This window comes from Leucoraja erinacea, chromosome 13 (assembly GCF_028641065.1).
Source record: "Leucoraja erinacea ecotype New England chromosome 13, Leri_hhj_1, whole genome shotgun sequence".
NCBI lineage: Eukaryota > Metazoa > Chordata > Chondrichthyes > Rajiformes > Rajidae > Leucoraja > Leucoraja erinaceus.
In genome coordinates this window covers 43,028,432-43,056,217 of record NC_073389.1, presented here as the reverse complement: position 1 = coordinate 43,056,217, position 27,786 = coordinate 43,028,432, and the positions used below count along the sequence as shown (strand labels likewise).

Genomic DNA, 27,786 nt, shown 5'->3' with positions numbered 1-27,786 from the left:
GGCAACTGCTCTGTCTCTGACTGGAAAGCACTGCAGAGGGTGGTGAAAATTGCCCAACGCATCACTGGTTCCTCGCTCCACTCCATTGAGTCTGTCCAAAGCAAGCGTTGTCTGCGGAGGGCGCTCAGCATCGCCAAGGACTGCTCTCACCCCAACCATGGACTGTTTACCCTCCTACCATCCGGGAGGCGCTACATGTCTCTCCATTGCCGGACCAGCAGGTCCAAGAACAGCTTCTTCCCTGCGGCTGTCACACTCCTATACAATGTACCTTGGTGACTGCCAATCACCCTCCCCCCCCCCCCCCCCCCGACACTCCTCTCACAGGAAAAACACTATGTCTGTATACATGTAAATAGAATATGATTTCAATAAATAAATCTATGTCGCTCTTCCAGGGAGTTGCTAACTGCATTTCATTGTCTCTGTACTGTACACTGGCAATGACAATTAAAGTTGAATCTGAATCGGACATACTCCAAATTCTCTAATCTTTCACTTTATATTGTTTCTCCTCACTCGTCCTCCCAGAAAGCATTTGACAACTTGAGTACGTGCTGAGGGACTCCAAGGCTCTGTGGGGGATATGATAATGAAGTCCAGAGCCTGGTGGGGTCAAGACTCAAACAAGGGAAGGGATATCACCCCAGGGGCCACAAGAGTACTTGGTTTAAGGATAGCAGTGAACACTACTGAATATGACATGAATGAAAGTTTAGACCCTGAGAATGTTGGAGGGGTTTTTGCATTGTTCTCTTTAGTAGATGCTAGACCAAGGGGGACCCATTGGGTCCCATCCCCTCAACATGCGGGCGGGGGGGGGGGGGGCAGCCTGAGGTTGAGATGGGTGGGTGGGAAGAGCGGCCTGAGGAGGGGAGAGAGAGGAGGGAAGGAAGGGGGGGGGGGGGAGGGGGAGAGAGAGAGAGGGAGAGAGGGGGGAGGGGGAGGAAGGGAGGAGGGAGAAAGGAGAGGAGGGAAGGAGAGGGGAGAGGAGAGGGGGGGGGGGAGGGGGAGGAGGAGAAAGAGAGGGAGAGGGGGGGGAGGGATGAGGGGGGGGGAGGGGGTGAGAGAAGGGGGGGGGGGGGGAGGAGGAGAGGGGGGGAGGGGTGAGGAGGAGGGGGGAGGAGGAGGAGGGGGGAGGGGAGGGAGGGAGAGGGAGGAGGGAGAGAGGAGAGGGTGGGAGAGGGAGGGGGAGGAGGAGAGAGGGAGTGGAGGACGCGGGACGATACAGAGCGATATCGCTCCGTGACGGGAGCCACCGGTCCTCCGGGCGGGGTGAGCCGAGTGAGCGGAGCGGAGGGTCTCCGTCTCCCCGGGGCGGGCCGTGAGCAGCAAGGATCCCATCGCCTGGCGCGGTGAGAGGGTCAGAGTGGGTCCACCATGCCGCGGCCTCGCACCGGGAGTGAGCCTGGGGCTGGGGTTGGCGGAGCGGGGAGCCGGGCCGGGCCGGGACTGTGCCGGGTCCCGCAGCAACACTACCGTCTCGGCCGGGGTGGTGGAGAGAGAGAGAAAATTATTTCAGCCCGTGGAGTCCGCGCCGACCAGCGATCAGCCCGTACACTAACACTATCTTACGCGCATTAGGGCCAATTTAACAATTTTCCGATTAGTCTACAAGCTTGAACGTCTTTGAAATGTTGCAGGAAACCAGAGCACCCGCAGTAAAAACCCACGCAGATCAAGCGGATAACATACAAACTCCGCACAGACAGCACCCATCGTCAGGATCGAGCATGGGTCTGGCGGTGAGGCAGCAACTGTACTGCTGCGCCACTGTGCCGCGCATAATTATATAACGTTTTCCTCCACTATAAACACACCCAATATGTACTATTAATATCTTGATTGCCAGCTCGTTGACCCTCTGTGTTCCCCTCCTGCAGGATTTAGGAGCCTTTGCTGTGGATGGAGACATACGTGGACATTGAAGGCGACCAGGGTGCCGGTGAGCCCCCCTCATCTGCTCACGTGCGGTTTGAGCTTCGATGGAGGACCACATGACGGGGCACAACATGGAGAAGCGTTATGAGTGTGACGTGTGTGGCAAGGCCTGGCAGAAGCTGTGCCAGCTGGAGATCCACCGGCGGGTTCACACAGGCGAGAAGCCCTATGGCTGCTCCACCTGCGGCAAGAGCTTTGCCCGGTCGTCGGGGCTGCGGATCCACCGGGTGGTGCACAGCAATGAACGGCCCTTCACCTGCTCCGACTGCGGCAAAAGCTTCAAGTCGGTCGCGAACCTGAAGGAGCACAGGAGCCTACACACTGGGCAGCGGCCCTACGTCTGCAGTTACTGCGGGAAGGGCTTCATTAAATCATCCATCCTGCTAGTGCACCAACGCACACACACCGGCGAGCGTCCCTTTACCTGCGTCCAGTGCGGCAAGGGCTTCACCCGTTCCACCAAGCTGCGGGAGCATCAGCGCACCCACACCGGCGAGCGCCCCTTCACCTGCTCCAAGTGCAGCAAGAGCTTCACCCTCTCCACTGGGCTGCTGGAACACCAGCGCACCCACACCGGGGAGAAGCCATTCACCTGCAGCGACTGCGGCAAGGGCTTCACCCGCTCCGTCAAGCTGCGGGAGCACCAGCGCATCCACACTGGCGAGTGTCCCTACACCTGTGGCCAGTGCGGCAAGATCTTCACTCGCTCCAACCAGCTGCTGTTGCACCAGCGCACCCACACCAGCGAGCGACCCTACACCTGCGATGACTGCGGCAAGGGCTTTACCCAGTCCTATGGTCTGCTGTTACACCAGCGCATCCACACCGGCGAGCGCCCCTACATCTGCAACGACTGCGGCAAGGGTTTTAACCAGTCCTCTAGCCTGCAGTTGCACCAGCGCACGCACACCGGCAAGCGCCCCTACACCTGCACCAAGTGCGGCAAGGGATTTATCAGCTCCACCTCTCTGCGGTCCCACCAGCGGGGGCACGCTTGTGACCATCCCTAGCCCAGCCCGGAGCGTGCAGAGCACTTTGCCATGGCCTCCCACACCCTGTCTCACCAGCGCATGCAAACCAGTGGCTAGCCCTACGACTGCCCGTACTGCAGTGAGGTGTTTGACAACTCACGGGGGTTGCGGCAGCACTGGCGGTCCCATGCCGGCGAGCGGTTGCCCGCACTGCGGCAAGCGTTTCAAGAGCGCAAGGGGGCTGCGGGAGCACCAGCAAATACACACGGGTGAAAGCAGGCACGTGCCGTGAGTAATTATTAAGGGTAGGCAGTCAGTCAGCTTTAAAAAAAAATTCTAAACCGCGCATGTGCATATTGTTCTCTTCCTAAAAATTAAAATTAAAACAGTAACAATTTAATTTGCCCAAGGCTTCCTAGTCAATTTATTCTGAATTAATGAATGGGTAGGTGGGGTGAAGGGTGATGGCAGGTGGAGAGATGGTGGGAAAAACGGGAGCACAGGGAAAAGTTGAATCAGTTGTCATCTAATTGAATTACAACACTTGTTCAAGGGACCAATTGGGGGGAGAGTTCCTTTCACAGCGTGTCGAGAGTCTGTGCCAGGGGTAAAGTTGCGGGGAGGGCAGGAGTGTTGAGAAGGAGGGGGTCGGGGATAATGCCAGTAACTCACTCACCGCTGTCGCAGCCAGAGGTGAGCAGGGGCCGGCAGAAGTCGCTGAGGTGGCGGCTGGTGTCCGGCCTAGCGTCCGCTTGCAGCCACCCGAGCTGCTTCTCCCCCCCCCCCCCCCCCCCCCCCCCCCCGGCCACAATGCGGTGGCTCCGTGCAAGGAGCGTCGCAAGTGGGTTACTGGTATGATCCAGATCCCCTCCTTCACAACGCTCCTATCCTCCCCGCAACTTTACCCCGGGCCAGCCTCCCCAAACACGGTGAAAGGAGCTCTCCCCCCACCCCCACACCTCGGGAAATACGGTATTTGAAAACCCCGCCAAGAAACTAGTGCTGCGCATGCGCAATAGGCTGCTGCGCCTGCACAGTGCTGCAAAGGCAGAATTTCAGCTGCCTTCAGCCCCACTTGAAATTGACGGCTTGAAGCAGCGCTGACGGCACGTGGGCTGCACAGACCTTCAAGGGTTTCAAGCGCTGCGGATGAAAGGCATGGAGAATTATGCCTACCTAAGAGATCGATCTCTTAGATAGGCATAATTCTTCCATGCCTTTGCTATTTATATTTAGTAATTACCATGTTATAATTTTAGTCCGGGTAGGCAGTGCCTACCTTGCCTACCCTGACGGCACGTGCCTGGGTGAGAGACCAGTGTGCGCTAAGTGTGGCAAAGGTTTCACCTGCATGTCCAGAATATGGCAGCACAGGCGTACCCACAATGGTGAGCTTCCCTTCCCCTTCCCGCCCTGTGGTAAGGGCTTCACCCGCCTTGACCACCTGCTGGAGCACCGGCGAGTCCACACTGGCCAGCGCCCCTTCACCTGCCCATTCTGTGGCAAGGCCTTTGCCCGCTCACCCATTCCTTCTCTCCAGAGATGCTGTCTGTCCCGCTGAGTTACTCCAGCATTTTGTTCCTTTTTTGTAAACCAGCATCTGCAGTTCCTTGTTTTTAAACCATTCTGGTTAACCATCTCTGCACCTTCCCCAAAGCCTCCACACCAGTCCTGTAATGGAGTGACCAGAATTGTATGCAATACTCCAAATGCTACCTGACCAATGTCCCTTAAAGCTGCACATATACATTCCTCTCTCCTTATCTAACACCCTTTTATCTACTTATTTTCTCTCGCCTCTGTCACTTCACTCATCTGCTGATCACCCTCTCATCTGTTAGCATAGTGTCAGTCTGAAGAAGGGGTCCTGACCTGAAATGTCACCTTTCTATGTTCTCCACAGATGTTGCCTGACCCTCTGAGGTACTTCTGCGCTCTGTGAAATGTTACCTATCCATGTTCTCCAGAGATGCTGCCTGACCCACTGAATTACTCTAGCGAAGTGTGAAACGTTACCTGTCCACGTTCTCCACAGATGCTGCCTGCCTGACCCGCTGCATTACTCGAGCACTCTCTGAAATGTCACCTATCCATGTTCTCCAGAGATGCTGCCTGATGCACTGAGTTACTCCAGCACTGCGTGTTAGTCATAGCATGATACAGTGCAGAAATAGGCCCTTCGGTCCAACTTGCCCACACCGACGAGCATGTCCCGGTTACACTAGTTTCACCTGCCTACATTTGGTCCATATCCCTCCAAACCTGTTCTATCCTGATCTGTCTAATTGTTTATTAAACGTTGGGATAGCCACAGTCTCATCTACCTCCTCTTGCAGCTTTTTCCCCATATCCCTTGATTCTTGTGTAAATAAAACTGACCGACTCGGACATCTTTTCATTTGCACAATTGATTTTATTGTATTAATTTTAATATATTATTGTTTAAAACCCATGCATTGAGGGAAGAATATTTTACAGCCCATCTGTGGTCCCTAACCCGAACCGGGCGTCACCCGCTTGACAGCATACGTCGTTTAAGAGGGAACTGCAGATGCTGGAGAATCGAAGGTTACACAAAAAAGCTGGAGAAACTCAGCGCGGGTGCAGCAGCGAAGGAAATAGGCGCTTCCTTCGCTCCATAGATGCTGCTGCACCCGCTGAGTTTCTCCAGCTTTTTTGTGTAACCTGACAGCATACGTCAGCGTGTATGTCGTGCAACTTGACGGTTTTACGGAGTCGCCGAAAAAATCGCAAAGTGGGACAGACCCAAAGATACTGGAGCTCCGCTCGATGATCTTTGCACAGGCCCTTTAATGCAAGGCTGCTTTTCGTTTCCTGCGACAGGGACTTGCATCAAGAGAGAGCCAAGTAGCAAAGTAACCGGTTATAACCCGTGCAGACATTGCGAGGATAACCGAAAATGATTCAAATTAAACAAATTTGCAAGATAGATAACACATGGCAATGTAAATGTACCTTTGAAATTCAGCCCACCGCTTAAATCGGACCATTAATACGCATGCGCCATAACGGAAGGCCGGCAACGCACATTAACACGTATGCGTCCTAACGGAGGGCCGGCGATGCCCATTGGTACGCATGCGTCATAAAGGAGGGCCGGCAATGCACACGTGTCTGGGGGAGCGTTAATTCACGCCAGCGCGCACGCGCAGGGCCCTCGGCATGTTCTAGTATTTTCTTCCGGGCTGCGGAGCGGGTGGGTGGCGCGCGTTGCATGTCCCACGGTCGGCCCTCGGCGAAACTCAGGCTCAGGCTCAGGCTCAGGCTCAGGCTCGGGCTGCTGGATCCGCCGGCTGAGGTGCGTGTTATTTCCTACATTCACGGCGTGTGATCAGCAGCAGCGGCGGTGGCGTGCGATCTCTCCTACGCTGGAGCTGTTAAACTGCGAGGAGTTTGGCGGTCGCCATGGCAACTCGTTTCTGAAGCCGCTCAGGGGTCCGCGGCGCAACTCAATGGAGAAATACATAAAAATGCCGGAGATACTCGCTCTGGGATGCTGATCTTACATCGGCCTGAGTGGTCTCGATCCTGAAACGTCGTTTGTCCATTTATCTTGCACAAAACATTAGTCCCTTTATCATGTATGTGTGCACTGTGGGTGGCTCGATTGTAATCATGTTTTGTCTTTCCACTGACTAGATAGCACGCAACAGAAAGCTTTTCACTGTACCTCTAACTACTATACACGTTAGTACCTCTAACTACACACATTAACCACTGTACCATAGAACTAAACATTTCCCTCTTCAGATGGTTGCTCAAGCGCTGATTTCCTCAAGCATTTTGTGTTTTGTTCCTTGCTCCAGCATCTGCAGTTGTCACACTCCATTCTCTTAATGTTTATCTTTTCGGGTCTCCGACACAAATTAGTCTGAAGAGGGGTCCTGACCTGAAACATCGTCAGCCTATATCCCTTCACAGACCTGCTGGGCTGCTCCAGCACTTGCAGTTCTTTTTTTCTATGCTCTTATTGTTGTGCTCCAAATTTCCAGCATCTGCAGTTCCTTGTGTCTCAATCTTTCATTAGCATTGGAGAAGGTTACATGAGCAGGTTATTCACCACTAGCAACCCCCAGATCATGGGCTCTTTCTCCCAAATTCTGAAGAAAGTTCACAGACATGGGGGCTGAAGTCCCTATATATTTTTATATGCCACCTTCCACAGGAAATGCATGATGAGCAACCCTCCACCACCCAGAAACCCAGGTGGAAGAGCAATGTACTATTTTAATTCAGTGTGCCACATATTTACAACATTCACATGTGATTAGCCAACTTCAACCTTAACCTCTAGTTTTCACCTTGGATGATTCATATTTATATACTTCATATTTGCCACTATGTGGATTTCCTCTACATGAGGGAGAAAAACAGGGTTGCAGGCTGAATTAATGTACCTTTTAAAAACCAACCAGTCAGACCCTGTTGTTTGTGACTCGAGTACTCCAGTGCTCATTGTCTTTCACATCATGCTGTCATCGTGTAGGTTTTGTGCATATATCTAACTGAATCATCTTTTGTTTTATCGTAGTTATGGTACAATTACACATCAAAAACGGCAGTGAAAGCCAATTTCTGCTTGACACGACAGTAGATGTTGCAGTGGAAGACCTAACCAGGCTAGTAACACAGATTTACAATGGCAGACTCAAATTGGACAGGATTTGTGCAGGTGAGTGTTTGATAAATACTTACATTTGTTAGAAAATTAGCAAGAATGATTTAGACAGGTGAGCAAACATCAATAAAGACATGATCTTGAGTTGGGACATAATAGTGTAGAACAGTTAAACATGTAAAGAAATTGACTCAATGTCCATTACTAAAGGCTATCATAGCTGAAATAGCAATAGAATAATAGAAGATAGACACAAAAAGCTAGAGTAACTCAACGGGACAGGCAGCATCTCTGGAGAGAAGGGATGACGTTTCGGGTCGAACCCCTTCTTCAAACTGGTTAGGGATAAGGGAAACGAGAGATATAGCAGTGATATGAAGAGATAAAGATCAATGAATGATAGATATGCAGAAAAGTAACGATGAAAAAGGAAACAGGCCATTGTAAGCTGTTCGTAGGGTGAAAATGAGCTGGTGCGACTTGGGTAGGAGAGGGATAGAGAGGGAATGCCAGGGCTACCTGAAGTGAGAGAAATCAATATTCATATCAATGGGCTGTAAGCTGCCCAAGCGAAATATGAGATGCTGTTCCTCCAAATTGTGTTCAGCCTCACTCTGACAATGGAGGAGACCGAGAACAGAAAGGTCTGTGTAGGAATGAGAAGGAGAATTAAAGTGTCCAACAAGAATAATAGAGTTGGATAATATACTTATGTTCTTACATATAGAGTTTCCAATTAATTAAAATCAATAAAAATGGAAAGCATAGGAAGGTAGAAAAACATTTGTAAAACCCTTATTGGCATTGATTCTGAAATCAGTAACTTGGCAAAAGCAGACAGTTCAGGTTGGAACTTGGATTTGTTTACATTATTTAATATCATTGTTCAATGGGAATTATAAATGGGGTAAGAAATAGTAGAGTACAAAATAGATCATACAAATCTGACTTCATAGCTGGAATCATAATTAAGCCTTGAAGTACTTGATCCTTACTCACTTACCGTGAATAAGGCATCAATTATGGAGACACAAAATGCTGGAGAAACTCGGCGGGACATGCAGCATCTCTGGAGAGAAGGAATAGGTGACGTTTTGGGTCCAGACCCTTTTTCAGACTGATGTCAGGGGAGTGAGCAGGACAAAGATAGAATGTAGTCAGAGACAGTAAGGGGATAGAGAGGGAAAACAAGGGCTATTTAAAATTAGAGAAGTCAATGTTCATAGAGCTGGGGTGTAAGCTACCCAAGTGAAATATGAGGTGCTGTTCCTCCAATTTGTGCTGGGCCTCACTCTGACAATCGAGGAGGCCCAGGACAGATAGGTCAGATTGGGAATGGGAGGGGGAATTGAAGTGCTGAGCAACCGGGAGGTCAGGCAGGTTAAGACGGACTGAGCGGAGGTGTTCAGCGAAACAATCGCCGAGCCTGCGCTTGGTCTCACCGATGTAAATAAGTTGACACCTGGAACAGAGGATACAGTAGATGAGGTTGGAGGACGTGCAAGTGAACCTCTGCCTCACCTGGAAAGACTGTTTTGGTCCTTGGATGGAGTTGAGGGGGCAGATAAAGGGACAGGTGTTGCATCTCCTGCAGTTGCAGGGTAGAGTACCTAGGGAGGGGTGGTTTGGGTGGGAAGGAACGAGTTGATCAGCGAGTTGCAGAGGGAGCGGTCTCTGCGGAAAGCAGAAAGGGGTGGAGATGGGAAGATGTGGCCAGTAGTGGGATCCCATTGAAGGTGGCAAAAATGTTGGATTTTTATATGCTGTGTGCGACGCTGATGGAGTTAAAGGTGAGGACAAGGGGGACTCTGTTCTTGTTACGAATGGGGGGAGGGGGAACAAGAGCAGAGCTGCGGGATAGCAAGGAAACCCTAGTGAGAGCCTCATCTATATTCCTAAAGAATGAGGACATTTCCGATGCCCTCGTATGGAAAGCCTCATCCTGGGTGCAGATGCGGCGTAGATGGAGGAATTGGGAGTAGGGGTAGAGTCTTTACAGGAAGCAGGGTGGAAAGAAGTGTAGCCGTGATAGCTATGGGAGTCGGTAGGCTTCTAGTAGATGTCGGTCAATAGTCTGTCTCCTGTGATGGAGACGGTGAGATCTAGAAACGTTAAGAGATGTTGGAGATGGTCCAAGTGAATTTGAGTGCAGGATGGAAATTGGTGGTGAAGTTGATGAAATTAGTGAGTTCTGCATGGGTACAGGAGGTAGTATTGATGCAGCCGTCAATGTAGTAGATGTATAGTTCAGGGATAGGGCCAGTATACTCCTGGGATAGTGAGTGTTTGGCGTACCCTACAATGAGGCAAGCATAGCTAGGGCCCATGCGAATGCCCATAGCTACGCCTTAGATTTGGAGGAAGTAGGATTTGGATTTGGAGGAACAACATCTACAGTTCTTTCCTACCTATCAATTATGGAGAGTCTGACTGGTGGATTCAATAATATTGATGACAACATTAAAATAGCAATTTAATTCCTGGAATTTAAAAAACTGCAGATGCTGGGATTCTTTTGTATACATTTTTTAATTTGCAAGGAAGACAAATCAGACGAACAGTGGGGCCAGGTGTTGTCATGCCATAGCAAATCTAGGAAAAGTTTGCTGTATTGAAAAGTGCCGTCATGTCAACCCAAGAGAATCTTTGCTTTGTATGTTTAGTAGCAGATTATCTGAATGATGGCACCTCCTGACTGCATGGCATTCTTTGACTGGGACTAAATATTTGGATTTTTTGCTGGTCTCTGGATTCTGCAAACTTTTGACCTATTTACGACTTTGGCACTAACAAAGACAGACTAAAGTACAAGTAAATACATGATCTATCCTGATGTTTTGGAACGAGTGTTACTTGGAAAACAGTGTTCAATATCCTGTTTATGAGCCGCTAAACAATGTTTTGCTTTCTAGAAATAAATGAATTGGCAGAGCATGGCACCTTCCTTCCTATTAATATGCAAGGACTGACAGATGAGCAGATAGAAGAACTCAAATTGAAAGATGAGTGGGAAGCGAAATGTGTACCAAGTGGAGGATTTGAATTTAAAAAGGATGAAATTGGACGGAGAAATGGACGTGGTAAGATAATGATGGTTTCTAACATTCATTATTATTTGGGTTTTTGTTACTGTTTTAGACTCAGACTGGAAGACTTTTCAATATGCAGTACTGTTGGGAAAGATAATTTCAGAAAATGAAAAATGCTACGAACTAGAATTGCTTAAATTAAAATTAAAGAATTATACAGAAATAGAAATTGCGAATGTTTTTAAAATCGGAGATTATTGGCACAGGTTGCATTTTCATGGAAATTTGATGTGAAACTTGGAATTTAATCTGAAAATATCATTTTTTCCCTTTCCAGCTCCAAATCAGTCAATGAAAGCAGTATTAACAAAGACTAAAGAAGAGGCTAAAGCACTGATTTCAAAGGTACATTGGATGATCACCCCTCATTCTACTATGTTTCAGTGAGAATAAACCGGCCTGTCCAAATTATCTTTATTGCCTTCCATCACAGTTAAGAATGTTAATTTCCACTGTGCTGGATGTTTCTATTAAATTTTATTTTATGTGTGTATTGTGTTCTTTTCACTTACTATGGCTGCATGGTACCTCAAATTTCACTGTACCTTAGTCGGTTAAATGACAATAAACACAAATTCGAACTTGAAATAACTACAGCCTTCCACTCGGTGAATAATACTGTGAATCTCTCTACACTCTCAATTGCATCTACATCCTTCCAGTAGTGTGGGGGGCAAAACTGGACACAGTAATCCAATACTTTGGTTTAAAACTACTTTCTGGCATTAAAATAATGACACATTTTGTGCTGTTTATTTTCTATTCAGTTTGAGTATCATGAAATGTTATGGTTGACAAATATATGGGCTATCCCATAATCATATGGGATTATGGGAAGTAGGCAGGAGAATGGGGTTAGGGGGGAGAGATAGATCAGCCATGATTGAATGACAGAGTAGACTTGATGGGCCGAATGGCCTACTTCTGCTCCTATCACTTATGACCTTAAATGTATTGGGCGAATTTGTTCAAATTGCATTGGCATAAACCTCAATTCTCCTCATGTCCATAGACTCTCGAGCACCATTCTTTTATTTTTTTATTGCGAGCAGGGATTTTTTAATTCCCTTCTTGTCCGGAACTGACAATCATTCCTCATTTGCAGCATGTGCCCAAGTTGAATTAAACTATGTCTGAATAGAACATAATCCTAGCCTGGTTTAACACATGGTCATAGAATAGAGGGTTCGAATCAAAGAACAATGTTAAAGATTTAATAACTTAATAATGACAGAAACGGAGAACTATCTCTAGTGAAAGATGCTTAAATATTAATGGAAAATGAATGATTCTCCGTTCTTTTTGTAAGAAACAAGCTCAGGCCAATGTATGTGTAACAATGGAGATGGTTAAAGAAGCTCTTGACCAACTGCGAGGAGCTGTTACGATCGTTTATCCCATGGGGCTGCCTCCACATGATCCAATCCAACAGGAATTTGATGGAAAAGAAGACCTGTCAGGATTGCAAGTAAGTAGAAAACCATATCCACTATTAGAGAGATGGAGATGCGATTATTCTGTAACTTAATATTGAGGAGCTGGCGGACTCTTCCCGGGAAACTACTTTGGGAGCTCCGACGACGGAAGCCTGCAGGACTTAACATCGTGGAGCTTGCGATCCCTTTGTCAGGGATCGACTCGGGAGCTCCAAACGCAGGAGCCAGCGGACTTAACATCGTGGAGCTGCAGGAGCTTCGGCCGATTGCGGGAGCTACGACCGTCCCGACATGGGAGCTTCAATTGCCGGCTGCAGGAGCTTCGATCGCCCCGACTGCAGATGGTTCGACTGCCATGACCGCGGGAGAATAAGGAGGGAAGAAGATTAGACTTTATTGCCTAACATCACAGTGAGGAATGTGGGGAATCCGCTGTGGTGGATGTTTATGTTAACTTTTATGTAGGTGTGTGTTTTGTTGCTTTTTTTAGTGTGACTGTATGGTAAATTGAGTTTCACTGTCCCTTAATTGGTACAATAAAATAATTTCGAACCTTTGAGAGATAATTGATAGCGAGAAAGATTCTGAGTCCTATTTCTCTTTGGGTCACAGGTATGTTTGTTTTGGAGATAAGTAAATATTTACAGCTTTTTTCCCTTAAGTTCAGTAAAATGAAAGTAGATATTTAATGAAAGAAAGATGTTTACTCTTTTTTTAAATGTATTCATGTTCTATTAAATGATTAATTGTGTAATCATGTTGTTTTTGTAGGCTGGGAAAATGGTAATTGAAGAGTCTGAGGCGCGTCTTTGGTGGGCAGGAAAAGAGTTGCAAAGAGGAAAGAAACTGTCCGACTATATCGGCAAGAATGAGAAAACTAAAATTGTTGTAAAAGTACAAAAGGTAAGTCCATGGGTGAAGAAATGCTTTAATGTGTCACCAGCCTAGTATTTAAAGGATTAAATTACAAGGGCAGGGTGAATAAACCTGCTTTTTTTCTTCCCCCATAAATAGTTGAGAAATTTGGGAAGTGACCTACACAGGGTTGTTTTTAAAATAATGATTTGGCCGAAAGAGTAAAGATGAGATTCTCAGAAATAATCTAAGATTGCTTCTTTTTGAGAAGAGTTAAAATGTTTGGATTATTTGCGTCATTATTTCCTCTTTCCTCTAGTCGGGTGTGGCAGTGAGCCGGTGAGAGAATTGTTTAAATCCGGGTAATTTTGATCTGTTTAATACATTTTTTGCAGTGGCCTGGTCAGTTTTAAATATGCTCCCATTCCACCATCCCAGGATGCTTTCTGCAATGTTTCCCTGGAACTTCCACAAACTTGCAGGAGATTATAGCAAGAACCCGAAAGATTTTTTTTCCCCCCATGTTCTTTGAAAATTATGTAAAGAACACATCATCACTAACCAATAAATATATTGCTGATAATCCACCTGATTAGGACAATGGGAAAAAAAAGAAGATTTGAGGTACATTACTTATTATAGAGTATAGAGTAATAGTGGAAACAGGCCCTTTGGCCCAACTCGCCAACACAGGCCAACAATGTTCCATTTTCCCTAGTCCCACTTGCCTGTGCTTGGTCCATAACCTTCCAAACCTGTCCTGTCCATGTACCTGTCCAACTGTTTCTTAAACAATGGGATAGTCCCAGCCTCAGCTACCTCCTCTGGCAGCTTATTCACCACCCTCTGTGTGAAAAAGTTACCAATAGGATTCCTATTCAATATTTACCCCTTCACCTTGAACCTCTGTCCTCTGGTCCACGATTCCCCTACTCTGGGTAAAAGACTTTGCATCTACCCGATCTATTCCTCTCATGATTTTGTATACCTCTATAAGATCTCCCCTCATCCTCCTATGCTCCATGGAATAGAGACCCAGCCGACTCAACCTCTCCCTATAGCTCACACCCTCAGGTCCTGGCAACATTCTTGTAAATCTTTTCTGAACCCTTTCACGCTTGACAATAACATGGTGCCCAGAACCGAACACAATATTCTAAATGTGGTCTCACCAACGTCTTATACGACTGCAACATGACCTCCCAACTTCTATACTCAATGCTCTGACTGATGAATGCCATAGTGCCAAAAGCTTTTTTGATCACCTTATCTACCTGCGACTCGACCTTCATGGAACCATGCACTTGTACTCCTAGATCTATCTGTTCTACAACACTACCCAGAGGCCTACCATTTACTGTGTAGGTCCTGCCCTTGATCGACATCCCAAAATGCAACACCTCACACTTCTCTGTATTAAATTCCATCAACCATTTTTCCACCCACCTGGCCAATTGATCCAGATCCGGCTACAATCGTTCACAACCATCTTCACTATCTGCAAAACCACTAACTTTTGTATCATCAGCAAACGTGCTAATCTTGCCCTGTATGTTCTCATCCAAATCATTGATGTAGATGACAAAAAGTAAAGGGGTCCAGCACCAAACCCTGTGGCACACCACTAGTCACAGGCTCCATTCTGAGAAGCAACCTTCCACCATCACCCTCTGCTTCCTTCCATGGAGCCAATTTGCTATTCATTCAGCTATCTCTCCTTGGATCCCATGAGATCTAACCTTCCAGAGCAGCCTACCATGCGGCACCTTGTCGTACACCTTACTAGTTCAATTCAAGTGAGTTTATTGTCATGTGTCCCTGTATAGGACAATGACATTCTTGCTTTGCTTCAGCACACAGAACATAGTAGGCATTTACTACAAAACAGATAAGTGTGTCCATATACCATAATATAAATATATACACACATGAATAAATAAACTGATAAAGTGCAAATAACAGAAAATGGGTTATTAATAATCAGAGTTTTGTCCGAGCCAGGTTTAATAGCCTGATGGCTGTGGGGAAATAGCTATTCCTGAACCTGGTTGTTGCAGTCTTCAGGCTCCTGTACCTTCTACCTGAAGGTAGCAGGGAGATGAGTGTGTGGCCAGGATGGTGTCGGTCTTTGATGATACTGCCAGCCTTTTTGAGGCAGCGACTGCGATAAATCCCCTCGATGGAAGGAAGGTCAGAGCCGATGATGGACTGGGCAGTGTTTGCTACTTTTTGTAGTCTTTTCCTCTCCAGGGCGCTCAAATTACCGAACCAAGCCACGTGCAACCGGTCAGCATGCTCTCTACTGTGCACCTGTAGAAGTTAGAGAGAGTCTTCCTTGACAAACCGACTCTCCGTAATCTTCTCAGGAAGTAGAGGCGCTGATGAGCTTTTTTGATAATTGCATTAGTGTTCTCGGACCAGGAAAGATCTTCAGAAATGTGCACGCCCAGGAATTTGAAGCTCTTGACCCTTTCAACCATCGACCCGTTGATATAAATGGGGCTGTGGGTCCCCCTCCTACTCCTTCCAAAGTCCACAATCAGTTCCTTGGTTTTGCTGGTGTTGAGGGCCAGGTTATTGCGCTGGCACCATATGGACAGTTGCTTGATCTCTCTTATATACTCTGACTCATCCCCATCAGTGATACGTCCCACAACAGTGGTGTCGTCAATGAACTTGATGATGGAGTTCGCACTGTGACTGGCTATGCAGTCATGAGTATAGAGTACAGCAGGGGGCTGAGCAGACAGCCTTGAGGTGCTCCCGTGCTGATTGTTATCGAAGCTGACACATTTCCTATGTACACACTAAAGTCCATGTACACAATATCTACAGCTCTGCCTTCATCAGCCATTTTGCTCAAGTCTTCAAAAAAAATTAATCAGATTGCCTGTATATCCTATCCCTCAGAATACTCTCCAGTAACTTACCAACTACAGATGCTAAGCTCACTGGCCTATAGTTCCCAGCCTTTTCCCTACTTCTTGTGCTTCTTGAAAAGAGGCACAACATTTGCTACCCTCCAATCCTCTGGCACCTCTCCTGTATTTAAATATGACTCGTACATTTCAATGTATGAGGTATAGATGAGGCATAGAATATTAAAGTTGTGACATTATGCCTTTGTGAACAACCTAGACTCGTCTCAAAAAATGTCTACTGGAGCAAAGCAGTGGGGAAAGAGGAGAGTACTATTTTTACATAAAAGATAACAATAGCGATTTAACGACTGAAATGCCAATCTGTGGTTTGGTTTATTAACAGCAAAGTCATGGTGCTCCAGCTAGAGAGCCAGTGATCAATGAAGATGAACAGAAGCAGATGATGATGTATTACTACAGGAGACAAGAGGAACTCAAGGTATAATTATTTTATCTACCGTGCATATCTTGAACTGATTGGAAAATCTCTCAGCTATTCAGCATGTGAAAGGGATTATTGGACAGCCTTACTTCTGTGTTACAAAATTGCTGGTGTCCCTAATTAAGAGGGCCTGAACAACTTGAATAAAGACCCAGATTTGCCTAGGACAGTCATTGTGATGTGTCCTCCTCTACATCAGTGAGACCAAGAGTAGGCAAGGCAGCAAATTCACAGTGCACCTGCTTTGTCTGTAATGGCCATCTTGAGCATCCCATTGCATGTCATTTTAACACCACTTCCCATTCTCTCGCTTGGTCTTCTCCATTGACATGGTGAGACGAAATGCATTCTAGAAGAACAATACCTTGTACCCCTTCGGTAGCCTAACCCCAAAAGTTTGAACATTAAATTTTCCAGTTTCTATAATCCACACCCAGTGTTCCTTTCCCAATCCCACCAGTCCACCCAGGTATCTCCTGCACCCCACCCCTCTCCCCTCCATTACCAAGACCCATTATCCATCCCCACCTGGTTCCATCTATGCATTATCCCTCCCTTATCTGGTTCCACTGATAACCTACCATTTATCTACGCTGCATCACCACATTTCAAAAGCTCAATATTTCCACCCCCTTCCTTGTTTTCACTGACATCAACTAGCCCCTTTATCCACAGCGTCCCCCACCACCCTCCAAACGGTTGCGGTTGCGGTGAGACTGCATCTGGAGTATAGTGTTCAATTTTGGTTACCCTGCTGTAGAAAAGATGCCATTAAGCTGGAAAGGGCCTGAGCTAAAGAGAGAAAAGACAGGCTAGTTCTTTAAATCATAAGATCCAGGGTAAGAATTAGGCCATTTGGTCCATTTGAACATGGTTGATCTATTTTTCTCCTCAATGCCACGCACCTGCATTCTCAAGTAACTTTTGCTGCCCTTATTAATCAAACATCTATCAATCACCACTTTAATATTACCCAATGGCTTGGGTTTCATAGCTATTTGTGGCAATTAAATTCCACAGGTTCACCATCCTCTGGCTAAAGAAATTCATCCTCATCATTGTAGTGCAGAAGACTGAGAGGTGATCTTATAGAGGTGCATGAAATCATGTGGGGAATGGATAGGAGGAATGCAGAATCTTTTTTCCAGAGCCAGGGGAATCAAGAATCAGGGCAAAGCTTTTCATACATATGGAATTTATTTCCAGGGGATGTAGATGAGGCAGATATATTACATTTAAGGGACATTTGGATAGGTACATGGATAGGAAAGTTCTGGAAGAATATGTGCCAGGCACAGGCAATGCAACTAGCTCAGTTAAGCTATTCTGTTGACATGGATAAGTTGGGCTAAAGGGCCTGTTTTGTGCTGCATAACTCCAAGATAAATGACACTCGACTACAGAACTTCCATGGTACTCTCCTCGAATGTTGGTGTCCAATTCAATGACAATTAAATGTATCTTGTATCTTGTAATTCGAATGGGACTTAATATTGAAATCTGACTTAAACTGTACACACTGAACAATGTGACGAAATGTTAAAAGGGTTTTATTTTCTAAATAAAAGAATCGATTAGTTTTAAATGTTTAAGATCTTTTTTAAGTTTACATTTCTAACTTGATTATTTATTGATCTCCCCCCCCAGAAACTTGATGAAAATGATGATCAATCGTATCTTGATTCAACCTGGGCGGATCGACATGCTCTGAAAAGGCAGTTTCAGGGGGTAAATGACATCAAGTGGGGTCCTAGAAAATAGTGGCAATCAACTTGCATGGCAGACTGTTACATCACTACCACAAACAGAGGATGTTACAAATGTTCCTATCTAGAGTATTTGCATTTAAGAGAATCAATGGCTGGCATCTTTCTCATCTTTTGATCAAATGGAAAGCTCCAGATTTTCAAAATATTTTTGCTGGTAATTTTGTATGGTAGAAGCTGCTCTTTAGCCCAATTGTCTTATTTTTGCATCCTGGAACATTTGTATTCATGTTAAATAAATATTTATTTTACAATTTATGTATTGTTTTGTACTTTCTGCAGGGTTCATATTCAGATTAATGGTTTAAATAGTTCTTACACATGCAATAAAAGCCACTGAGTCACATTTTACATTTAGAATAATGGTAAAGCTGTCAGAAGGTACTGTTAAGAGTCAAGAGTGTTTAGTTGTATGAATGGGAACAGAACAATGAAATTATTACTTGTTGCAATTTTACAGGTGTGTCTTTATGAAGCAGGTTTAAGAGCAGCATCTTAATTCTCCACGTTTGCTTGCTCTCATTCTGTTTAATTCTTCTAAATAATACTTACAGATGTTCTGGAGTATCTCTCATACTTTGGCAGTTACATGTTAAAGACTGAATGTCAAATGTAAATGTTTTGTATCTCACAGTTCTATCATTTGTCTCGCTTCTAGTTCGTCTCACTATTCACACCACCAGTCAAGTTATCTGAATTAAACACCTCTCAGCCAGCACAAACACAGTCATTCAGCTTCTCAATCTCCACCTTTAGCTGAAAATGTATCTTTTCTTCTATTCCACTCCACTTTCTCTACAACTTAACGTGCATTTTCTTTCTAAGTCACCTCATTCTGAAAGTTGATCATCTTGATAACTGCCTGCTGCATATTTCCAATTTTACTTGTGCCTCACATATCTGGCTTTATTTGAAATATTTTTAATTAATTTTAAGTGCTTCTAATGTATTCTTACTTAAATTTGTTCTTACTTAAATTTAAACTGTTTAAAGTTCTGATATTTAGAAACAAAAAAGCACTTGATGGACAAAATAAATTTGCTGCATTAAAATGTATGGGAGACCTTGTTAAGGAGTACTGGGGAGTGGACAGGCAACAGAGTGCTTCGCAACATGATATCCAAAGTCAACTCATAGCAGGAAGGCTGCTACACTTTGTTGGCTACACGTCACATACAGAAAGTCACATATCCAACCCTACGCATCCAGAAAAATACAACATACTAGGGACCCTGGTTGGTGAAGCCAGTCAGCATGCAGAGTCCAGGATAAACCAGCACAGTCTTTTCAATGCAAATCAATAGTGTGAACCTGTAGTACTTTACCTATTAAGCAGAAATGTTTATTAAAACATGTGCTTTCAGGGATGCGTGAATTTCTAATACCGGGAGTCATATTTATTACCAATTAATTCCTCTGCCCTGCTATTTATAATTTATCATATCTGGAAATTTATTTTTAAACTGTGTTTACTCTTTCCTATTTCTAACTAAATGTGCTCCCCTATCTTACTTTATAAATCTTTATTTCATTTTCTGAAAATTAAAAACTTATTTTTGTTTTATACTTCCTGGTGTAGATTCTGCTGCAGGTTGCAGGGACTCTTAATTCCTCCTTGTGTTTTTTATGTGTCACATATCCACTCTCGATGGCATGCTAGTGAATCTACTCAAAAGCCCACCAGGGTTCACCATTCAACATACTGAATGCCAAGCATTGTTTTTTTATCACAAACTGCAAAATCTAGATTGTGTTTTGATTTCCCCAAAGTGGAATTGCTGTACAGCACAAAAATCACATGGTTGATGAAATTTTTTGTAGTTTACTTTCCCTTTTGGAATCCATACAAGGTTACCTGTTTGGACAGAAGAGGGAGCTATGTAGCGGATGGAATAAATATACTTTCTCTTCCGCAAGTTTCACAAGCAGTTTCTTCAAATCACAATAACAACTTTAATGATCCAATCTGAGAGAATGTTATTTTACATAATACAATACCCTACTGTGTTGTAAATTCTTTGCAAGTCCATCTTGCGACATGTCATAATGTAAATAATCCACTGAATGATTTGAACTGTAGGTTGAAAATTTGTTTACAAGAGTTTTTCCAATGTTAGAGCAGCAATACAACGACTCAAGGCTTAGAATGGCCCTTTCTCCTGGAAACACCAGAGTTTGAAACTTAATGGCTAAATACTTTTCAACAACGGCGACCTTCATTGCTGCCTCACACCTGATGCCAGTAAAACACATAATGCAGTTCTTCCCACCATGGGAAATTGCCATGGGATCTCATATATCCACCTGAATAGCAGAAATTGTTTTAGCTTAACCTCTCCCTGACAATGTAACAGGGTCTTAAATACTGAACTAAAGTATTAACCATATTTTTTTGCACCATTCATGTAGTTTGTATTAAATCACGAGGATCTTAAAGAAACTGGAGAAACAGTCATCCTTTAGTTCCCCACCTTTTAATTAACTAGGTAACATGCCACAGGAGAACAGAGATGTCCTTTAAATGCTTTTTTGTCAAAATAAATAACAGCCTTTAATACTTTGTACAATTGCGAAGTAAGTTATTGCAAACCAAAATGATAAATCCTGGCTGGCAGTGATCAGTGAGAAGATCAGTGTGAATGTAAGTGAAGTAAAAAGATAGTGGAAGTTAAACAGGGAAATAAATGTTATATTAAATGGCAAGTGTAGTAAGAGGAACAGAGAAATCTTGGTGTGCAAAATACCAATTTATTAAGTGTTGTGGTATGAGATAATGCCCTTAAATATAAAAATACTGCTTTGTTTTGTGTTTAGAGTTGTATCCTTTTAGAAACATAGAAAATAGGTGTAGGAGTAGGCCATTCGGCCCTTCGAGCCTGCACCGCCATTCGATATGATCATGGCTGATCATCCAACTCAGTATCCCATCCCTGCCTTCTCTCCATACCCCCTGATCCCTTTAGCCACAAGGGCCACATCTAACTCCCTCTTAAATATAGCCAATGAACTGGCCTCAACTACCTTCTGTGGCAGAGAATTCCACAGATTCACCACTGTGTAAAAAATGATTTTCTCATCTCGTTCCTAAAAGACTTCCCTCTTATCCTTAAACTGTGACCCCTAGTTCTGAACTTCCCCAACATCGGGAATAATCTTCCTGCATCTAGCCTGTCCAACCCCTTTAGAATTTTGTAAGTTTCTATAAGATCCCCCCTCAATCTTCTGAATTCCAGCGTGTACAAGTCGAGTCTATCCAGTCTTTCTTCATATGAAAGTCCTGCCATCCCAGGAATCAGTCTGGTGAACCTTCTCTGTACTCCTTCTATGGCAAAAATGTATTTCCTCAGATTAGAAGACCAATACTGTACGCAATACTCCAGGTGTGGTCTCACCAAGACCCTGTACAACTGCAGTAGAACCTCCCTGCTCTTATACTCAAATCCTTTTGCTATGAATGCTAAGATACCATTTGCTTTCTTCACTGTCTGCTGCACCTGCATTCCTACTTTCAATGACTGGTGTACCATGACACCCAGGTCTCGTTGCATTTCCCCTTTTCCTAAACAACCACCATTCAGACAATAGTCTACTTTCCTGTTTTTGCCACCAAAGTGGATAACCTCACATTTATCCACATTATACTGCATCTGCCATGCATTTGCCCACTCACCCAACCTATCCAAGTCACCTTGCAGCCTCCTAGCATCCTCCTCACAGCTAACACTGCCACCCCAGCTTCGTGTCATCCGCAAACTTGGAGATGTTGCATTCAATTCCCTCATCCAGATCATTAATATATATTGTAAATAGCTGGGGTCCCACAGCTGACTGACACAGATGACAGAGGCCATATGACAGGTTATGAAGATTTGAAAGAAGAGGTAGAAAATACATTTACTCTTGTAAGGAAGACTGTAATTAGAATACAAATATATAACCAACTCTGACAAAATAGTTAGAATCATTTGAAATCTCTCTACTACAAAGAAGTTAGAATGTAGATCACAAGGGAATAATGGAGACAACTCAAATAGAAGTATTTAAGGGAAGTTTAGATAAACCAAATGAGGTTTAAAGGAATAGACTATACGATATAACAAAAGAGAAGAGAGACTTGTATGGGCCACCGGCACTTCATCGACTTGCTACAATAGTTTTGTGCACCCCTGTCAGAAACAATACAAACGCCATGGTGAAAATCCAAATTTCATTCATTGCAACAAGATACATAAGAGCATTCATTAATATATACTGGCCAAGAGAAAACAAAAAAGGATTTGTTGAAAATGTGTTCACATTTGATATTTTTTTGAGACAAAGTCAGTGTTCATAGTTAGTCCAATAGAAATTCTAGTTGGATTAAAAGTTTTTGATAAGATGCAAAACAGTGGACTACTTAAATAGGAGCATTGCAGTACTGGAAGATGGGTTGGGAGGTAGATAAGAAAGTAATTGAATTCTTAGTGACAGAGGGATGTTATGAATGGCAACAATTTATTCTGGCAATAGTGACTTGGTTGGGAGAGTACACAGACAAACTGATTAGTTTATTTTAGAGATACGGCGCAGAAAAAGGCCCTTCAGCCCATTGAGTCCACGTCACCCAGCAATCACCTTGTACACTAACACAATCCGACACACTCGGCTCAATTTACAATTTTTTACCAAAGCCAATTCGCCTACAAACCTGTATGTCATTGGAATGTGGGAGAAAACCAGAGATCCTGGAGAAAACCCACGCAGGTCACAAGGAAAATGTACAAACTCCGTACAAACTACACCTGTAGTCAGGATCGAACCCGGGTCTCTGGGCAGCAACTCTACCTTTGCGCCAACCTGATATGGAAACACTGAATGATAACAAAAAACAACAGGGAAATACAAGGATAACTGAAATACAAATTGGAACAGAAAATGTATAATTTATCACACTTTCTAAATTGTTGATTTGTAGTATAACTAATTGAATTGAACTCACTCCCTCATTTTTGATGCATAATCTTGTCATTTTAGTGAACCATAAGTATATAATAGCATTTAAGGTAAAAGTTCAGGCATTAAACCCTTAAAATATTGAAAGATTTTGTATTTATCACTAATTCAACAATTATGTTTTATTTCCATTGTCTTCAATTGCTCATCATGTTCTGCAGTAAAAATTATCCACTACTAAAGACAATATTTTCACCTTGTTTCACCTTAGAAATTCAGTGAGACAATACATTTCTTGGCTTTTCTTAACATAAATTATTAAAAAACATTCTTCTCGATAGAACTGGCTGAACGGTAGTAAAATTAACTGACATGGTTTTAAAGTGGCTTTTATTGGTGGGAGGAAACTAGTAAAGTAGTTGTGAGATTCCAACCTTCTGGAAATCTGCCACTAAAAGCCTTGTTTCCAACTATGGTGTATCCATGGGGGCAATACTGGCAGGTTCGGGGGTGAAGAGTTATATTGGGTTCCAGAGTTGAATGACAATAGATTAGGCTACATGGAAGAATTTAGTGTGATGTGTCCATGGAGTGATTTCTAATTGAAGAAATTTTAATTCATACTTAAAACAAAGATATTATAAATTCTGGTATGTTACAGATACTTGTTCGGTTTGAAAAACATCAATTGTGCCCACATGTAATCTGAGCATCTTTTAAAGGATCTGACACTTCCCTGTGAACTTGTACAATGACATAGCCTAGGGACCTAACAATCAATCTACTTGTTATTTAGATCTAGTGTTACAGTTTCTAATTTACTTTCCTATCCACTCTGCCAACAGTCCAAGTAAAGCATGACGGCACTGGGCCTCCACTCGTTGGTGTTTCAAGGTTGAGGGGGGACCTAATTGAAACTTACAGAATAATGAAAGGCATAGAGTGGATGTAGAAAGGATGTTTCCACTGGTGGGAGAGTCTAGGACCAGAGGTCATAGCCTCAGAATTAAAGGACACATTTTTAGAAAAGAAGTGAGGAAGAATTTATTTAGTCAGGGGGTAGTTAATCTGCGGAACTCATTGCCACAGAGGGCTGTGGAGGCCAAGTTAGTGGATATTTTTAAGGCAGAGATAGACAAATCCTTGATTAGTAAATCATAAACGGCGGATTGAGGAGCATTTCCACAACAACTCTGACCCCAGGCGCATGTGGCAAGGAATCAAATCCCTTGCCGATTATCAGAAAGTTAACACCCCTCCCCCAGACAACGACACCCTGCCTGATGAGCTAAACCACTTCTATGCTCGCTTTGACCGAGACAACAAAACCCCAGCCATTAAAGTTGCTCCACCCCCGAATGAACAACCTCTCAGCCTCTCCACCTCTGCTGTACAAGATGCACTGAGCAAGGTGAATGAGCGCAAAGCTGCCGGCCCCGATGGCATCCCTGGCCGGGTGCTTAGGGCATGTGCTGGTCAACTATCCCCAGTCCTCGCCGACATTTTCAATCTCTCACTGGCCCAGGGTGTTGTCCCCACTTGCCTCAAGACATCAACCATCGTGCCAGTGCCCAAACAGTCAGCTACAGGGAATCTCAACGATGTCCGCCCAGTGGCACTCACCCCTGTCATTGCAAAGTGCTTTGAGCGGCTGATCTTGGCTCACCGCAAAGCCTGCCTCCCCCCCACATTGGACGCACATCAGATTGCTTACCCGACCAACAGATCGACAGGGGACGCCATATCGTCGGCCCTACACTCTGCCCTGACCCACCTGGACTGCAACAACTCCTACAGCAGGCTGCTGTTCATTGATTTCAGCTCTGCCTTTAACACCGTCATCCCAGCCAGCTTGATCACCAAACTCAGTGGACTTGGCATCTCCACCTCCCTCTGCAACTGGACATTGGACTTCCTCACTAACAGCCCCCAGTCTGCTAGGGTCAATAACCTCACCTCCTCCACTATAACACTGAACGAGTGCCACAGGGCTGTGTGCTCAACCCTCTCCTCTACTCCCTCTTCACCCACGACTACATCCCGAAGTACGGATCCAACGCCATTATTAAGTTTGCTGACGATACCACGGTAGTAGGACTGATCAGCGACAACGATGAGTCAGCCTACAGGGATGAGATCCAGCACCTGACCACCTGGTGTGCCGACAATAACCTCATCCTCAACTCCAAAAAGACGAAGGAGATTATTGTCGACTTCAGGCAGACCAGAGGAGGCAGTCATACCGCCATCCATATCAACGGGACTGAGGTGGAGCGCGTCTCCAGCTATAAATTCCTCGGAGTGCATATCTCGGAGGACTTGTCCTGGTCCCTCAACACCTCCAAGCTGATCAAAAAGGCACAGCAGCGCCTTTACTTCCTTAGGAGGCTCAAGAAAGCCCACCTGTCCCCCCAGATCCTGACCAACTTTTACCGCTGTACCATAGAGAGTATCCTGACCACCTGCTTCACGGTATGGTACAGCAGCTGCACTGCTGCGGACAGGAAAGCACTACAACGGGTGGTGAAAACCGCGCACCACATCATCGGTGCCCCGCTCCCTGCCATGGATGCCCTCCACCGAAAACGGTGTCTGAGACGGGCTGGGAAGATCATCAAAGACCCCTCACACCCCAACCATGGACTGTTTGCCCTCCTCCCATCAGGGAGGCGGTACAGGAGCCTCAGGTCACGTACCAGCAGGATGAGGAAAAGCTTCTATAACAACACAATCACACTGCTGAACTCGGAGTCCCGACGATAGACTTCTCTGGTCCCTCCGTCCCCCTTTGTTTAATCATTCTGTATTTCCTGATTATTCTGTATCTTCTCTCTTTCTATTTTTTTTTTCTTGTTTTTTCTCTTTATGTACAACTACTACGGTCTGACGCAAAACTGCATTTCGTTGTACTGATACTTGTATTTGTGCGATGACATTAAAGTTGAATTGAATTGAATTAGAATAGGTGTCAAGCGTTATGGGGCGAAGGCAGGAAAATGGGATGAGGAGACAGAGATCAGCCATGATTGAATGGTGGAGTAGACTCGATGGGCCGAATGGCCTAATTCTACTCCTATAACTTGTGAAGCTTCAAATGAACGAATAAACTTTAACATCAAGTAAACAATTGTTAGCATCTTAGATTTTTCAAGCAAGAGAACGTTAGCCCCATTTAATAAAATAACATGACCTTGTGCTTTCCCTCAGCAGTTGCTGGTCTTCAATAGAACGACACGACCAGAAGCTCAACACAATAAGTGGAATGTAGGAGGGCTGTAATTGACATTCAAACAAAGCTGTCAACATTCACACCTTGTTCAATCTTCTCTGCTGCAATGCTGCATTTCACCTCCAACAAATGTCCTGCTGAATGGACCTAATGGGAAACAGTGATGACTGCACTCCAGAACAAAGGCTACTCCAATGGTCCAACTGTGGTACACAGTTGGATGAGTGCAAGGAAAGATACAAAATGCTGGAGTAACTCAGCGGGTCAGCCAGCATCCTTGGAGAATGTGGATAGGTGAGGTTTCAGGTTGGGACCCTTGTACAGACTGAGTGCATGCGCATCATAGACTTGCCCACTGAAGCAATTGCAACTTGCCATAAACATCTGCAGGACAAAAGACCTCTGCAGACCTGCATATCACTGTCCTCCAACAATAATGTTTCAGAGTGAGACTTTGGCAGATGTGGACCAATACTTATTAGTGAATACAATCATCAATGATAAGTGCACTGATCACCTCTGGTGCACCAGAACTCAGGAAAATGGCATTGGAAGGTCAAAGTCTCAGACTTGGTACAAAGCTCAGTTTACAGGGCAACAATGATGTTGCCTTCCTATATGCTTGTGAGACTACAGAAAGCACCACAAGGGACTGGAAAAATCACCGTTGTCTTTGCAAAATCCTTCACTGGAAGGATGAGCAAATATGTCAGTATCATGCTCCAGTCCAGAAACCTTTGAACTGAAGCACTGTACACACATTCAGCCACATTGGGCAGAATACATTATTCTAGACATAGTCACTCTATTCATTATTCACTGAGCTTTAGACACCCTAAACTCTCACTCCATTTAGAGCTCTGACACAGGAAAAGACTACAAATTGTTGGTGAGATGGCACTTGCATTGTTGTGTGCCATCGTGCTCCAGAAAGGTTGTAGTTAAACTCGGAAAGGTGCAGGAAGGGATTCACGGGGTTGTTGCCAGGACTGGAGAGCTTGAGCTAGAAAGGAGAGATTGGATGAGCTGGGACTGCTTTCCTTGAATTGAAGGAGGCTGAGGGGTGACCATACAGAGGTTTATAAAATCTTGAGATATGAATAGGGTATATGGTTACCATCTTCATTCCTAGGGGAGGAGAGTCTAAAACTAGGATGCACAGGTTAAAAGGGGAGAAGATAGAGATTTAAAGGGGATCTGAGGGGCAGGTCATTCTATGCAGAGGGTGGCAGGTACATGAAACAAGCTGCCAGAGGAAATGGTTGAGGCAGGTACAAATACACCATTGAAAACACATCTGAACAGGCACATGGGTGGTAAAGGGTAGAGAGATATGGGCCAAATAGCATTATCTTAAGCAGGCATCTTGGTCAGCATGGACAAATTGGGCTAAATAATCTGTTTATTTGCTGTAATTCTATAACTTTAATTTATAACTCTATAACTTTACCACATTGGTTTTAGTTTAGTTTGGAGGTATAGTATGGAAACAGGCCTTTTGGCCCACACCGATCATTAGTGACCTTCGCACACTAGTTCAATGTTAGACTATGAACTCATCTACA

The 27,786-nt window shown here is 44.6% G+C and overlaps 2 protein-coding genes across 5 annotated transcripts; both read left to right on the top strand.

Moving 5' to 3' along the window:
• The first annotated feature begins 1,188 nt into the window (after window positions 1-1,188).
• LOC129702956 (zinc finger protein ZFP2-like) lies at window positions 1,189-3,316 on the top strand. 3 transcript variants are annotated; one of them, XM_055645067.1, is made up of 2 exons: window positions 1,189-1,275; window positions 1,884-3,316. In XM_055645067.1, exon 2 carries the CDS (start codon window positions 1,986-1,988, stop codon window positions 2,949-2,951), a length of 966 nt encoding a protein of 321 aa, XP_055501042.1. In that variant the 5' UTR covers window positions 1,189-1,275; window positions 1,884-1,985; the 3' UTR covers window positions 2,952-3,316. The 3 variants fall into 3 exon arrangements, with proteins under 3 accessions (XP_055501042.1, XP_055501040.1, XP_055501041.1); XM_055645065.1 differs by having other exon boundaries at window positions 1,205-1,355; XM_055645066.1 differs by having other exon boundaries at window positions 1,269-1,369.
• A 2,717-nt stretch (window positions 3,317-6,033) lies between these two features.
• On the top strand, window positions 6,034-18,318 carry cfap298 (cilia and flagella associated protein 298). 2 transcript variants are annotated; one of them, XM_055645073.1, is made up of 8 exons: window positions 6,034-6,129; window positions 7,465-7,605; window positions 10,464-10,631; window positions 10,918-10,985; window positions 11,950-12,108; window positions 12,848-12,979; window positions 16,196-16,291; window positions 17,942-18,318. In XM_055645073.1, exons 2-8 carry the CDS (start codon window positions 7,467-7,469, stop codon window positions 18,053-18,055), a joined length of 876 nt encoding a protein of 291 aa, XP_055501048.1. In that variant the 5' UTR covers window positions 6,034-6,129; window positions 7,465-7,466; the 3' UTR covers window positions 18,056-18,318. The 2 variants fall into 2 exon arrangements, with proteins under 2 accessions (XP_055501048.1, XP_055501047.1); XM_055645072.1 differs by having other exon boundaries at window positions 6,070-6,231.
• Window positions 18,319-27,786: the final 9,468 nt, after the last annotated feature.